This window comes from Pteronotus mesoamericanus, unplaced genomic scaffold (genome assembly GCF_021234165.1).
Source record: "Pteronotus mesoamericanus isolate MK-2021 breed Mesoamerican mustached bat unplaced genomic scaffold, CSHL_Meso_final contig_59, whole genome shotgun sequence".
Lineage (NCBI taxonomy): Eukaryota > Metazoa > Chordata > Mammalia > Chiroptera > Mormoopidae > Pteronotus > Pteronotus mesoamericanus.
In genome coordinates, this window is record NW_026555206.1 from 3,927,237 (window position 1) to 3,942,492 (window position 15,256).

The 15,256-nt window shown below is 43.3% G+C and overlaps 1 protein-coding gene across 1 annotated transcript; it reads right to left on the minus strand.

Moving 5' to 3' along the window:
• Nucleotides 1–10,858: 10,858 nt before the first annotated feature.
• Nucleotides 10,859–14,458, minus strand: LRIT2 (leucine rich repeat, Ig-like and transmembrane domains 2). Its single transcript, XM_054580482.1, is given in 5 exon segments — nt 10,859–11,535; nt 11,644–11,673; nt 13,272–14,053; nt 14,348–14,418; nt 14,420–14,458. Coding segments are annotated over 5 exon segments (1,599 nt in total).
• Nucleotides 14,459–15,256: the final 798 nt, after the last annotated feature.

The following is a 15,256-nucleotide window of genomic DNA, read 5'->3' on the forward strand; positions in this document are numbered from 1 at the left end:
CAAAAGCTGTTTAAACTCCCTGATCATCCACTTCCTCATTTGCAAGAAGAAAGTAAGTCCTGTTTGCTTCACTCATAAGTCTAGAGTGAAGATGGAAATAAATAGTGGTGGGAAGGGCTTTAACCAAGTGCAAAGCAACATGCATGTATTTTTCTGTAGTCCAGTTATCTGGGTACAGCTCTTCGAGCAAGTATTAGCAACTTCTCAGCTCTTCTACCAAGCACCCCAGGAAGTGCTGTGCTGGGTTGGGGTGCTGCCACTGATTCAGGGCAGCCAGAGCTGGACAATGGCATTGCCCTTGATTCACACACCTCTCCTTTCATACCAGCCCCACCGTGCACTACCCCCTTCCCCTGCCCCTGCCGCACGACCACTACCACATCCCCATGAGGCCTGGACAGCCACCATCAGAGAGGTCCAGAGCTGGGCAGCACATCCATTCCAAGCCTCCACTTGCCAAGCTAACAAAAATGAGCTCCCAAGAGAGGGATGACTACCAGAGGCCACACTGGGGTTGGTAGTAATGACCTGGTCTGAGGGCTCCCCACTCCTCAGTATTGTTCCCTAGCCAGGGCCCATCTCGGCAACATGTAACCACTTCCTCCAGGAGAGAAGACACACAGGGCTCTGTGTTAATATGAAGAGGCTCTGTCTGACTTCAAGGAAACCTGCTATAAGGAAATTTATGTCCACACAGAAGTATAGCAGTTCTTTGCATTTCATTCAGTTATTAATAACCCCTGTAGAATCCGTCAGTAATTTTATTTAAACAGATGATATACGCATGTGGTTTTCTTGATTTCTGAGCCTGTATTTTGAGGTGTTACTCAGATGTGTGGGTGTGCAGACTCCTTGTTGGGGCTTCTGCATTCCCTGACCCAGACAGTATTAAGAGGTGGGCTATAACAAGCAAGGATCTCAGACTGAACAAACAGGTCCTTTGCAATCCATGTGTCAGAAGAGGGCTGTGCTGGATCAGGTTTGCCCTCCACAGAAAATACAGTATCCTTCCAATTTGCATGCAATCACCTCTCTTTAAAATGATAAATAAAGTCTGTTAACAGTCAAGCTGACCTCCCACTTTCTGCTGATGTATGTGTTAGTTGACTCCTAGAGACTAGTCTTCCTGACACATATCTAAGCTCATCAGGCCTCCTGACTCCATTGGTGTGTAGATCCATCTTTTGACCCCCAGATCTGACTCTGTGCTTGGCTGCAATATTTTGTTCAAATTGCCATGCATGCACTCTAATAGCAGCACATTTTCAAGGCTTGTCTGTCTACATGTGGCATGTTCTGGACCTGGACTGGGCTTTCTTCCTGGCAGGGCTGCTTGGGGAGGAATGGAATATGGACCTAGAACTAATTAACCTCAACACAGCTCAGAAAGGGCAGGAATTGGGAGGGCTGGAGTAGGCATGAAAACCTGAGAAGCAATGTTGGCTCTGTGACAATGGTCTTGAAGACCTCTGGGTTGGGAGCTCAGGCTAGCATCCAGGCCCTGGGAGGGGACAAGCCCAGGAACTTGAAACAAGGCAGAGCCAATCCTGAAAGCTAGGCATGTGGGCAGCTCTTACACTGAGAAGTATGGGAAAATGCCTAGTTACCAGCAAGAGCCATACTGAGAGAGAGGAGGATGGTAACACCAAACATAAGGCACCAGCACACTTTGTTTGGCATTGGAGGAGACCCCCAGTCTATGTGAGGGAGGCTGCACTGATTTCACTGCTATAAGGAATGGTGGGGGCCAAAGAGCTGCTTGCTCAGTTACACTGGAAAAGGCCTAGGCTACAAGCTGTCACAATATTAGGACTCAAGGTAAGGAAGGACCTGGAAGGCAGCAGTGATAGACTGAGCAGCTTATTATAATTACAATAAGCCTACTGAGGCTTATTATGTGACAAACATTGTTCTAAGAGCTTTACATGTAAAAGCTCATATAATCATCTAGACAACCCTATGAGGTACATACTATTATTATTCTCGTTTTACAGATGAAGAAATTAAGGCACAGAACAGTGGAATAACTTGCCTGATGTTCTGAAGCAAGAAGCAAAGCCAACATTTAAGCCCAAGAAACTGGATTCCAGAGTGTATGCTCTTACTCCTACTGTCATATTGCTTAATTAATCTGAGTAATGTACATCTTTATTCTAGGATTTGTCTAGGGAAGTCGAGAGCCCTAAAGAGTCAGATTCCCAGAAATCCTCTGTAGACCTGCTTCCTCTTCCTAAATTTCCATGTGCACAGAAGCAGCTGAACACTGTCTCAGTTCACAAAAGATTCCTGACTTTCAGAAGCCAATAGAAAAATAATTTCATGCCTTAACTCTGACCACTTTTCTTCAAAATTTATCATGGGAAGCTTCACAGGAACAAATTCTGCTATGCACATAAATGAAAGAATATGTTGTTTCTACATATATAACTATGTACATACAATTTCAAAATATATGTTCTTAGGTATGATAATAACATCATTTTTAAAAAACTTTCTGTGAAACTTTGTATTTACCCTTAAATACTCCAATTTAAAAAAACATTTAAGGGCAAAGACTAGATGAACTAAGACTGGAAAATGTTAAAAATTATTGAAGTTGACTGATGGGAAGGAATGAGATTCCACTTTTGGTATGTTTTAAAATTTCCATTAAAAAGGTTTTTTTTCTTCTAACGTTCAGAAGAAAATAAATGAGAACTTAAATGAGAGAAAACTTGGTCTAAATATGAGAGCAGTCTTTAATTTTTAAAAATTAGTTTCAACAAATGCTGATTTTTCAAAACAGTCCAGGTGTTGGATGAGCCCAGTAGCCTCAGCAAGGAGATGGGTCTGTGCCCCTACAAGTTTGCAACCAATGAAACCATTGCATATCCTGCTCCATTCACTATGTCTTTTTACTGGAGATATGAAGTCAGGGAAGGCTAATGGGAGCCCATGGCCCTTGAGATGGGCCTAGAAGGATGAGGAGGAATTGGTAAGAAAGGTGGGAAGGAGGGAGAAAATATTTGTGAGGGTGTTACAAAGAGGTCAGCTTATATTTACAGCCATCGGGGGATTTTCCTGTGGCCAGTGGGAGAATATGTGGAGAGGGAGATGTGGGTTTAAATTCTGGTCTTCACCAGCTTGGCTTCCCAAAAGGATGATGAGTTGTCTCTGGGGATCATGGGGGCCCCTCCATTCCACATGAACCCAGAGAAGAAAAGAGCATCTCTCTGGGATTTCTTAGGAAACATTGACTAGGGGATGGAGGAGGGATTATATTGGCACCGATATAACAAACATTTGTCATGTTCAGCACTGATATGTTAGCTAGAGCCACAGGGCTGGGGGGTTGGGGGGAAGCTTGAAGCTCAGAGTTTCTAGGTTAAAATCAGGACTATGTAGCTCACTCCCAATAAATAAATAAATAAATAAATAAGACTTCATATAGATTCTTTTTTTTTAAAATTTATTTACTTTTTAAATACATTTGTCTCTGCCTCCCCCCCACCTCTTTCCCTTGCCCCTCCCTTCTTCCCTCCCTCAGCTCTTCCCCTTTGGTTTTGTCCATGAGTCCTTGCTATATGTTCCTTGACTTTCCTCTTCCCTTCCCTTTCCCTTCCCCCACCCCTTCCCTCTTGTCTCTGTTGATTTCTTTTCCTTTCAGTGTTGCTGGTCTTATTTTCCTTGCATCTTTGTATTGTTGGTTAGGTTCCACTTATAGGTGAGAGCATATGGTATTTGTTTTTCGCCCCCTGGCTTATTTCGCTTAGCATGATGCTCTCCAGTTCCATCCATGCTGTCACGAAGTTTAGTAGTTCGTTTTTTCTTTCTGCTGCGTAGTATTCCATTGTGTATATGTACCATCACTTTTTGATCCAATCACCTACTGATGGGCATTTCGGTTGCTTCCAACACTTGGCTATTGTAAATTGTGCTGCTATGAACATTGGGGTGCATAGGTTCTTTTGTATTGGCGTTTTGGTGTTCTCAGGGTATAGTCCCAGCAGGGGAATCCCTGGATCAAAAGGCAGTTCCATTTTCAGCTTTCTGAGGAAATTCCACACTGCTTTCCATAGTGGCTGCACCAGTCTGCATTCCCACCAACAGTGAACTACGGTTCCCTTTTCTCCACAGCCTCGCCAGCACCTGTTGTTTGTGGATCTGTTTATGATGGCCATTCTGACCGGTGTGAGGTGGTACCTCATGGTGGTTTTGATCTGCATTTCTCTGATGGCTAGTGATGCCGAGCATCCTTTCAAATGCCTCTGGGCCCTCTGTATCTGCTCCTTAGAAAAACATCTGCCCAGGTCCTTTGCCCATTTTTTGATTGGATCGTTTGTCTTCTTGGAGTGGAGTCAAGTGAGTTCTTTATATATCTTGGAGATCAAACCTCTATCTGATGTATCATTAGCAAATATATTTTCCCATACGGTTGGCTCCCTTTTCATTTTGCTGATGTTTTCTTTCGCCATGCAGAAGCTTCTTATTTTGATGAGATCCCACTTGTTTATTCTTTCCTTTATGTCCCTTGCTTTAGGAGACATACCAGTGAAAAAATTGCTGCGTGGGATATCTGAGAGTTTCCTGCCAATGTTCTCCTCTAGGACTTTGATGGTGTTGCGACTTCTATTTAATTCTTTTATCCATCTTGAGTTTCTTTTTGTGTATGGTGTCAGCTGATGATCCAATTTCAATTTTTTGCATGTACCTGTCCAGCTCTCCCAACACCATTTGCTGAAGAGGCTGTTATTGCTCCATTTTATGCTTCTGCCCCCTTTGTCAAATATTAGATGTCCATAGAGACCTGGGCTTATTTCTGGGCTTTCTATTCTGTTCCACTGGTCTATGGGTCGGTTCTTGTGCCAGTACCAGATTGTTTTGAGTATGGTGGCTTTGTAGTAGAGTTTGATGTCCGGTATTGTGATCCCTCCTACTTTGTGTTTCTTTCTCAAAATTGCTGCGGCTATTCGAGGTCATTTATGGTTCCATATAAATTTTTGAAATGTCTGTTCTATTTCTGGGAAATACATCATTGGTATCTTAATAGGGATTGCGTTGAATCTATAAATTGCTTTGGGTAGTATGGACATTTTGAGGATATTAATTCTTCCAATCCATGAGCACGGTATATGCTTCCATTTATTTGTGTCTTCCTTAATTTCTTTTTTCAATGTTGTATAGTTTTCTGCATACAGGTCTTTTGTGTCTTTGGTTAAATTTATGCCTAGGTACTTTATCTTTTTTCTTGCTATATCGAATGGTATTTTTTTTCTGATTTCTTCTTCTTCTATTGCATTGCTGGTGTACAAAAACGCCTTTGATTTCTGAATGTTGACTTTGTATCCTGCTGTTTTGCCAAATTCACTTATTAGGTTGAGGAGTTTTTTCGTAGAGTCTACAGGGTTCTCTATGTACACTATCATGTCATCTGCAAACAATGATAGTTTTACTTCCTCCTTTCCTATTTGGATGCCTTTTATCTCTTTCTCTTGTCTGACCGCTGTGGCTAGGACTTCCAATACGATGTTGAAAAGAAGTGGTGAGAGCGGACATCCTTGTCCTGTTCCCGATCTTAGTGGGAAAGCTTTCAGTTTTTGCCCGTTGAGTATGATATCAGCTGTAGGTTTTTCATATATGGCCTTTATTACTTTGAGGAATGCTCCATTTATTCCCATTTTACTGAGTGTTTTGATCATAAATGGGTGCTGTACCTTATCGAATGCTTTTTCTGCATCTATCGAGATGATCATGTGGTTTTTGTCTTTACCTTTACTTATGTGATGTATCACGTTTACTGATTTGCGTATATTGAACCATCCTTGGATGCCTGGGATGAATCCCACTTGATCGTGGTGGATAATCTTTTCAATGTATTGCTGGATGTGGTTGGCCAATATTTTGTTGAGGATTTTAGCATCTATGTTCATCAGCGAAATTGGCCTGTAGTTTTCTTTCTTTGTAGGGTCTTTATCTGGTTTTGGGATCAGGGTGATGCTGGCCTCATAGAAGGAGTCTGGGAGACTTCCCTCCTCTTGGATTTTTTGGAATAGTCTGAGAAGGACAGAGGTTATCTCTTCCTTAAATGTTTTGTAAAATTCTCCTGGGAAACCGTCTGTTCCTGGGCTTTTGTGTGCTGGGAGTTTCTTGATGACTGCTTCAATTTCCCCAGCTGTTATTGGTCTGTTCAAGCTTTCTGTTTCTTCCTCCTTCAGTGTTGGAAGATTATACTTTTCTAAAAATTTGTCCATTTCATCAAGATTTTCAAATTTCTTGGCATAAAATTGTTCATAATAGTTTCTGATGATCATTTGTATTTCTGTGGTATCAGTTGTTATTTCTCCTCCTTCATTTCTGATATTATTAATTTGGGTCCTCTCCCTTTTTTTCTTGATGAGTCTGCTTAAAGGCTTGTCAATTTTATTTATCTTTTCAAAGAACCAGCTTCTGGATTGGTTGATCCTCTGAATTGTTCTTTTTGTCTCTATGTCATTCAGTTCTGCTCTCGTCTTGACTATTTCCTTCCTTCTACTTGCTCTGGGATTTATTTGTTGTTGTTTCTCCAGTTCTTGAAGTTGTAGTGTTAGGTCTTTTATTTGAAATGTTTCTGTCTTTTTTAGGTAAGCCTGTATTGCTATGAACTTCCCTCTCAGGACCGCCTTTGCTGTGTCCCATAGGTTTTAGACAGTTGTCTGTTCATTTTCATTTGTTTCCAGAAATTTTTTGATTTCTTCTCTTATCTCATTATTGACCCATTCATTGTTTAATAGTGTACTGTTCAGTCTCCATGAGTTTGCAAGTTTTTGAAGTTTCTCTTTGAGGTTGATTTCGAGTTTCAAGGCCTTGTGGTCTGAGAAAAAGTTTGGTATTATTTCAATTTTCCTGAATTTGCTGAGGCTTGCTTTGTGTCCTGTCATGTGTTGTATCTTTGAAAAACTTCCATGAGCATTTGTAAGAGACTGTGTATTTTTCTTCTTTGGGATGTAAGGTTCTATATATGTCAGTTAAGTCTCTTTGATTCAGTGTGTCATTCAGCTGCACAGTATGTTTATTAATGTTTTGCTTGGAAAATCTGTCCATTTTTGACAGTGGGGTGTTGAAATCCCCTACGATCAGTGTGTTGCTGTCTATATCTTTTTTGAAGTCATCCAACAATTTCCTTATAAACTTGGGGGCTCCTCTATTGGGAGCATATAAGTTTACAATGTTGATGTCTTCTTGATAGATTCTTCCTTTAAGTATGATAAAGTGCCCCTCTGGGTCTCTCTTTATGGCCTCTGTTTTGAAATCTACTTTGTCTGATACAAGTATGGCAATGCCAGCCTTTTTCTCATGCCCATTCCATTTGCTTGGAATATTTTTTTCCATCCCTTTACTTTCAATCTGTGTAGGTCTCTTGCTCTGAGGTGGGTCTCTTGTGGGCAGCATATGTGTGGGTCATGTTTTCTTATCCATTCAGCTACCCTGTGTCTTTTGATTGGGGCATTTAGTCCATTCACATTGAGAGATATTACTGATAGAAACTTACTCACCTTTTCTCTTTGTACTTGTGTTCCTCTCTGTCTCATTCTTTTCCTTCATCTGCTTAAACCAGTCCCCTTAGCATATCCTGGAGTGCGGGTTTGGTAGAGATGTATTCTTTTAGCCTTCTTTAGTCTGGGAAACTCCGTATTTCTCCTTCTATTTTAATGGAGAGCCTAGCTGGGTAGAGCAGCCTTGGCTGTAGGCCCTTGCTTTTCATGGCTTGGAAAATTTGTTGCCATTCCCTTCTGGCTTGCAGTGTTTCTGTTGAGAAGTCAGCTCCTAGGCGTATGGGGGCCCCCTTGTATGTTACTTTCTCCTTCTCCCTTGCTGCCTGGAGGATTCTCTCTTTGTCTTTGACATTTGCCATTTTAATGATGATGTGTCTTGGAGTGGACCTCCTTGGGTCCCTCTTGAGTGGGGTCCTCTGTGCCTCCTGGATCCATGAGAGCCTTTCTCTCCTCAAATTAGGGAAATTTTCCATCATTACTTTTTCGAGGAGGTTCTCTATTCCTTGCTCCTCTTCTTCTCCTTCTGGTATCCCTATTATACGGATATTATTGCGTTTCAAGTTGTCCTGCATTTCCCTAAATGCCTCTTCATTCTTTCTGAGCCGTTTTTCCATTTCTTGTTCTTTCTGGGAGCTTTTTTTCTACCTTGTCCTCCATCTCACTGATTCGATCCTCAGCTTCATCCAGCCTGCTTTGGATCCCTTCTACTGTGTTCTTCAATTCAGAAATGGTATTCTTCATATCCTCTTGTGTCTTCTTGATAGTTTCTATGTCCTTTTCCAGGCTGATATAGTTTGCTGTAAGATCCTGATTGTTTCTCTGCAGTTTCTCATAGTTCTCTTTGAGCTGGCTGAGCTCATTGAGCTTCCTTAGAACCATTGTTTTGAATTCCATATCTGATAGTTCCCTTGCCTCTATTTCATTGAGCTCTCTCTGTGGGGAGTCCCCTTTTCCACTCATTTGGGGGGAACTTCTTTTTCTTCCCATTTTTGTGAGAGTCTGTTAAGTATATTTGTCCTATACTTTTCTTTCTGGGCTTGCCTCTGATGATGTCAGTTGTTGACCCTATACAGCCTTGGGTTGTTTGTTTGAGTCTTTCAGGAGTCTAATGCCTGTGTCTGACTCCTGCTTGGAGCAGCTCTGTGACCCCTTCGGTCAGGGCTGAGCTATCTTTTGGGATCTCTCTGCGCTCTCACGCGGGCTCCTTGAGCGCGTTCCCAGCATGGCAGGGTCCCCCACGTGCCTGGGCTCGCATGTGCTCGCCCCAGACCAGGGGGCTCATTCTCGACCTCACGTACTCATCTGGTCCCCCTGGCACACGAGCTTCTTGGCACTGGTCAGTTTAGGGTCTTCTATTGTGTATTTTCCCAGCTTTTGGCTCTTTGGGTGCGTTGCTTGCCCTCGCCAAATTGGGACTACGGAAATGGGAGGAAATCAGCTCTAGGACTCTCTGGTTAATCCTGTTTCTGGTCTCTCCTCCAGGGACTCTGGGCAGCTCTACTTATTTTGTTGGCCGCTCTGCAATCGCAGCGGGCAGGTCAATTTACGCCTGCCCTTGCCCCTCTGTGCACTCCCTCGCAGGCCATATGGGTGCCAGTCTGTGTGAGGCCTTGCCGGCAGGTGCAAGCGTTCGCCAGCCTGCGTGGGTCAGACACGCTCGCCAACCCTCGCAGGTCACTCACGCAAGTGTGCGCGCCTGCTCTTGGTGTTTTGGGGGTGCCTATGTTTGCTTTTCAGCTTTTGGCTCTTGGGGGGTGTGGCCTCTTCCCGCGCAATGGAGACTATGGCAAGGAGAAGGTGTCGGGACTCCCCAGTTCCTCCTCCCGTTGTTTCCCCAACGCCTCCGTCTCCAGTCTCTCTTCAAGGCTCTCCCAGCCAGTCTGCACTCAGCCCCGCAGCTCACATGCATACAAGCTGTGTGCGGAGCACACAAAGGGCAGGTTAATTGATTCCCTTATGCCTGAGCGAGATGGTAGCTGCAGAGTGGGAAGTGCGTTATCACTGGGGCTCCACCGGCTGCCGTGTCAGTTCTCTTCACAAAGTTTTCCTCACCAGTCTTTTCCCAGGCACCAGCCCACCCTGCTGCTGCCTCTACCCAGCAATCAAGGAGGGTGGCTGCCGCTGCAACTTTTGCGTTTGCCCTTTAAATGTCTTTTTGCATCCCCAGCCACCTGTCTCTGGCAGAGAGCGCCCCTAAGCTTTCGGGGGTTGCGTTTTGTCTGTATTTTCTTGGCTTTAGCTGCTGTAGTTTAGGGGTTCCTGTTTATGATTCAGACCCCGTTCTTCTCGGGGGGAGCTAACTGGCCATTTCAATGTCCCTCTGGTGCCAGTGCCCGTGTGCATCCAGCCCACCCTCTCGAGCCTCCACTGCAATTCTCACCCGTTGGGATGTGTGAGAGTAGAATCCACTGTCCACGGCACCAAGACTCCTCTCCCACTATCGCTCCACTGCTTTCGAGGTGATTACTCCACTATTTAGTTGCAATTCCAGTTTGGTTTTGGGAGGAGGTCAGCTTGACTCCCATTCACTCCTCCGCCATCCTTCCGACCACCAAATTCTTTTCTTGTGGGTATGGCTCCCACAACTGTGCTTTCCAATACTTTCTGGAGCTGGGTCCTGGGCTGCAGCCAATACCTTGTTGCTCAGTGCTAATGGCACTAGTCTCTCTGGAGCACCAAAGATTGCCCACAGGGACAAAGACACCCCCAATCAGACATGCATCACCCACTAGGCTCTTACCACTCAAAGGATAGCTTTTTGAAATATCAAACTTACACAGTGTCATTGGGAATTTGCCATTGAGGGGGAAAATAACACTTTCTGAACAATAGGAGAACAAGAATACTGCAACGCAGACATTTAGGGGAAACACTAGAATTAGAACCTCTTTGGAATGCTGCCTCTACCTCCTAGACAGGTAATGTAATTCTATGGGCTTCAGTTTCTTTGCCTGTAAAAAGGAGTAGAATTCTACCTCTCTTTAATAGGATAACACATGTGAAATATTATATGTGAATGTTACATATAATCATGTAAATGTTATAGGGCTGTATATGTGGAAACTGTAACACTTATTAATTTTCAGACATAGTATATAATAAAAATGATTAATGGACAGGACAAAGCTCCCTTGGTATCAGATCCATGAAAAATAAGAACTGTTCACTGTGTCAAGTTCAGTACCAGGAACACAGTAGGTGCTCCATTAATACTTGTTTAATAAATAGATCAAACCCAGTTGAGCTGCCACAGAGGGTCAGTTTAGGGGCTGGAGGCCCATACTGCTCTAGACCTAGCCCAGGCTTTTTAGCCACTATCTCCTGCTCTTCCTCTCCCCTCACTCCCTTCAGTGTCCCATCCTCACACGCCACTGCATGATCTCTGTGCTGTGGGGCTGCTGGGGGGTCCTGGGGGCTTTCCAATGATGAGGACAGCAGAGCAAGCCCCAATTCCTGCAGCTGCAGGGGACCTGGGCTGCCCAGACATAGGCACCCACAAGCACAGCTAGCAGCACAGCACACAGGACCACCGTGATGTACAGGAAGCGCTCCTGTTCGTCCAGCTCACTGCAGTCCCAGCCTGTCACAAAGACCGCACACTGGCCCTGGTGTTGTGGCTGTCCCCCTAGGCTGACACATGCCTTGTATTTTGTGCCTGGGAGGAGGTCATCCATAATATATGTGTTGACTCCAGGCCCAATGTGAACCACCTCTTTCCTGAGGGATACATCTGATTCAACATAGAGGGTGACCCACTTCTCTTCAGAGGTATTGCCCACAGTAAACCACTCCAGCAGGACCCTGCACATAGTCTGCTTGATGACCCGCAGGTTGATGTAGACATTGACCTGTGAGGGGATGGAAAGAGAATGGGATGCAGGCTGGATGTGGAGGGAGATGACAATGGTGCTCCTGCCGATGGAGTTGGAAGCCACACAGGTGTAATTACCCCTGTCCACTAAGTGGGCAGCAGGTATGACCAGCTCTGACAGAACAGCATCTTCTGCAGTGGATGAGGTCAACACTGTGTGGAAAGAGAGGAAAACAGCTATGCATTTTTCTGATAGACAACTGGAGTGTCCAGCAGTGCCATTTTTTTAAAAGTGGTGGCTACCATTTATTAAGCATGTACTCAGTGTTAGGTGTTTGCTTACCAACAATCCTTTAAGATAAATACCTAATTTTTACACATAGGAAGTTGAAGGTTGGAGTGATTAATTGACTTTCCTATAGTGAGTGTTGTTCAGAGGCAACAGCTGATCTGAAACCTTGTTTTCTGTCTCTGAGGTTCTTCAACTGCGTTAGCTGCTTGCACCAAACTACCTTCACTTCGCTGCGCTAACACCATGGTTTCCAGGGTATCTCTCACAACTGTGTGACAGTGCAACGTTGCAAACTTCAAGAAATGCCCTCTTACCCCCAGGGTGTGGAGTGACTTATAACCTGGGGCCAAATGCCTGGGTTCTGTCCCTTGCTAGGTATATGGTTTTCAACAAGTTGTTTGGATTCTCTTGGCCTCAATTTCCTCATCAAAAAAAATGGGATGATAATAGTACTTACTCCATAAGATTGATAGCAAGTGTTCTTTAAGTGTTAGATGTTATTATTATTGACAGAATAGATGGTACAGGGAGACTAATTACAGAGCATCACAAAAGATAACATCTGCATGTATTTCACTGTTCTCAAAGAGGTTGCAATAATAAATCCTATAATTCTTTCATTGGTGTTTAACTTCAAGCCTATAAAATGTGAACAAAATGATAGGAAAAAGTCAAAATTTCAGTTAATTCAGTATTTTTAATCATTCAGAGGTTTGCCACCATGTATACAAATGTCTGGATGACTTTCCATATTTCTCAAGTTTTACTCAGATATTTCTAGTTGTTTTTTAGACAACTTCTAGATACCCCTTGGGAAGTCATCCTGGCTTTGTGATGTGCCCCAACCCCCAGGGTAACATTAAAGGTGATTCCAACTGAGGTATAAAAGCAGAGAAAACAGAGTTTCAGGAATGAGAGACAGGTTTAAATCCAAGCTACTGACCCACAGACCCTCATCTCCCTAGATCCTAGCATTACAGCTTCAAATCAATAAGGTCCAGTCAACAAAGTGGTGAAAAGTGTAAAATTCAGTCAATATCTAGGACTTCCCACCCTGGCCTGATTTAAGAATTAGCTGGGGTGAGGGGATAAAGAGTGGGGGAAGAGAAAACACGTTAAAATATATATTCTCAGGTCCTCCCCTGGGCTCGTTTAATCCAAATTTCCAGGGCAGGGGCCTGGAAATATTAATTCAAACAGGCACCCCAGGTGAGTCTGTTAAGGCAAGTTTAGGGAATATGTAATGGATAATCTCTAGAACTGATCCTAGCCAGAAATTTCTATGATTTAAAAATACACAGTGTAGTGTTTTGCATCTAGACAGTCCTCAAAATTATATCTGCTTATGTAATTCTCTAATATTTATACAATATGTTAAGTAAACTCTAAGACATATATTTACATATGTCTATATAAGATATATATATATTTTATACACACACACACACACATATATATGTATATATATATCTTACAAGGATCTGTATGCAATCATTTAAAAGAATGCCAATAGTGTAATATTACCTTGTTGTGGTGTGTATAATTCAGGCCTGTTCCAATCTTACCTAGACCCAGTTTAGTACCTCTCTATTGAGGATACAGTTGCTATAGACTTCCCCATTATCTCAGATACATTAAAAGAGTGAATGTGGCTTACCATCAAAGTTCCTCCACATGCTCAGGGGATACCTCCATGTAATGGTTGGTGAAGGACTGGCCTGTGCCAAGCATTGCAGTGTTACATTCTGACCCACCTGGGTGGTGAGAGTGGTAGTGGGGGTTGAGATCTGAGGCTTCATGCAAGCACTGAGCTCAGTTTCATGAAAAAACTGCCCCACCTTAGAGAGAGGGCCTCGGCACATCAGGTAGGGATTCATCAGGATGACTGGGGAGCTGATGGACTTTACAAGCTGAAAGAGTCCCCTTAGGCGACAGTCACATAGCCAAGGATTATTGTTCAGCGCCTGCACTATGCTAGAGAGAATCTTGGCCCCACAGTCAGGGTGCTGGTGTTTCTGGTAGGCTGGCCAGTTCAAGAATACACTCTTGGATACAACGGTAAGTATATTGGAAGATAGATCAAGGTAGGTCAGGTTGAACGAGAACTGCAGAACCAGCTCAGGGAGTACATCAATCCTGTTGTGTTTGAGATCCAAGACTCTCAAGAGAGGGGTGGCATGGAACATGGTCCACTGTACTGAATGAAGTTTGTTCCCTTCCAGTCTCAGCTCATTCAGTTCTGACAGGTGCTCCAGGGCTCCTAGGTGGATCACAGTGACACCATTAAAATTGAGCCAAAGGTATTCTACAGTGCTCATGCTGGCAAAAGACCTTTGGGACAGTTCAAATAAGGATGAATGCTCAATTCTCACTTGCTTGAACTCTTGAGGAAGGTTCTCTGGGATCCTTCCCAAAGAGATAGACATGCACTGCAGAGTCCTGTACAAGAAACCAGAAAAGCTTTAAGATGAACACCAGGAAACTGGGAGGTGGTATCAGGCTTATCATGGTATTAGACTATGAATTAGAAAAAAAAATTACTCACTTGAAATAAAAGAGTTAGACCTATGTTGGTAAAAGTTCGCAGTTCACCAAAGTTCAGTACCAACTAGAATGAGTCTTATAGACATATTTTCTAATTTCCTACAAATTCTAGGCCTACTCCCACTCCAAAAAATCCCCAAAGAAAGCCCATCCCCTAGAGGTCTGTGGCATGTTACCAGCACAGTGCACCTGCCAAAATTCTCCTCTGAGCAGGTACATCCTGGCAGACAGGATGGCTGAGTTCCATATGAATCCAAAAAAGATCAGACCTAGCAAGAAATAGTGAGAAACTGAAGCCATATTCCTCTGTAAGAGAATAATGTGGGAATTTTTAATAAGATAGTCCTGGCTTCCAAGTGGCAAATCCTATTATTGGTAATCCATGGTGATGTAGGTCAGCGCAGCGGTGGAAAAGCCCCTGAATGCTCTGAGGTCTGTTGTGGCCCAGATCACAAGCTCAGTAAGAACCCATAATGATGGAGCTATGTCTCTTGATTAAGCTCAGAAAAGTAACCCTTTGTCTTGTTCTTGAGTTCAGAAAGCAAACTCTAAGGAAAATGTTCAATTCTATCCTGATACTGCCTTCCCTCAGTTTCTTGCTAAAAAATCTGAGACACCAGCAGGTAGTGCTATTCTGAGCACCATGGTTCAGGTAATTTGGCAAAATTCATTTAATATCCCATCAATCACAATTGGATCTTAAAACATAGAATTTCCAACCATACTCTAAAAGTGAATGCAGATGTTAGGTGGCAAGCAATTCTGTGACCATGCCTCTGTACGGTTCTCTCCCCAGCACCTTGTGTGGTGGAGTTGCATCTCTGTTGATCTGAGACAGCTGCATCTGTCACTTAGATGACCAGACTCAGAGAAGCATTATTATGCAAAAGATAAACCACAAGACTATGATTTAGTTTCTGATTAAACTAAAGCATGTTTTTTTTTAATCTTGGATCTCACAACTTTTCCTGAATGCTGCATATCTCTCATGATAAATAGAAAAAGCCTACACTTTAAAGTTACATATATGTGATTTTTGAATACTTGCTTTGCCACCCATTGGTCAGTCAACAAATATTTATTGGCCATCTGCTCTAA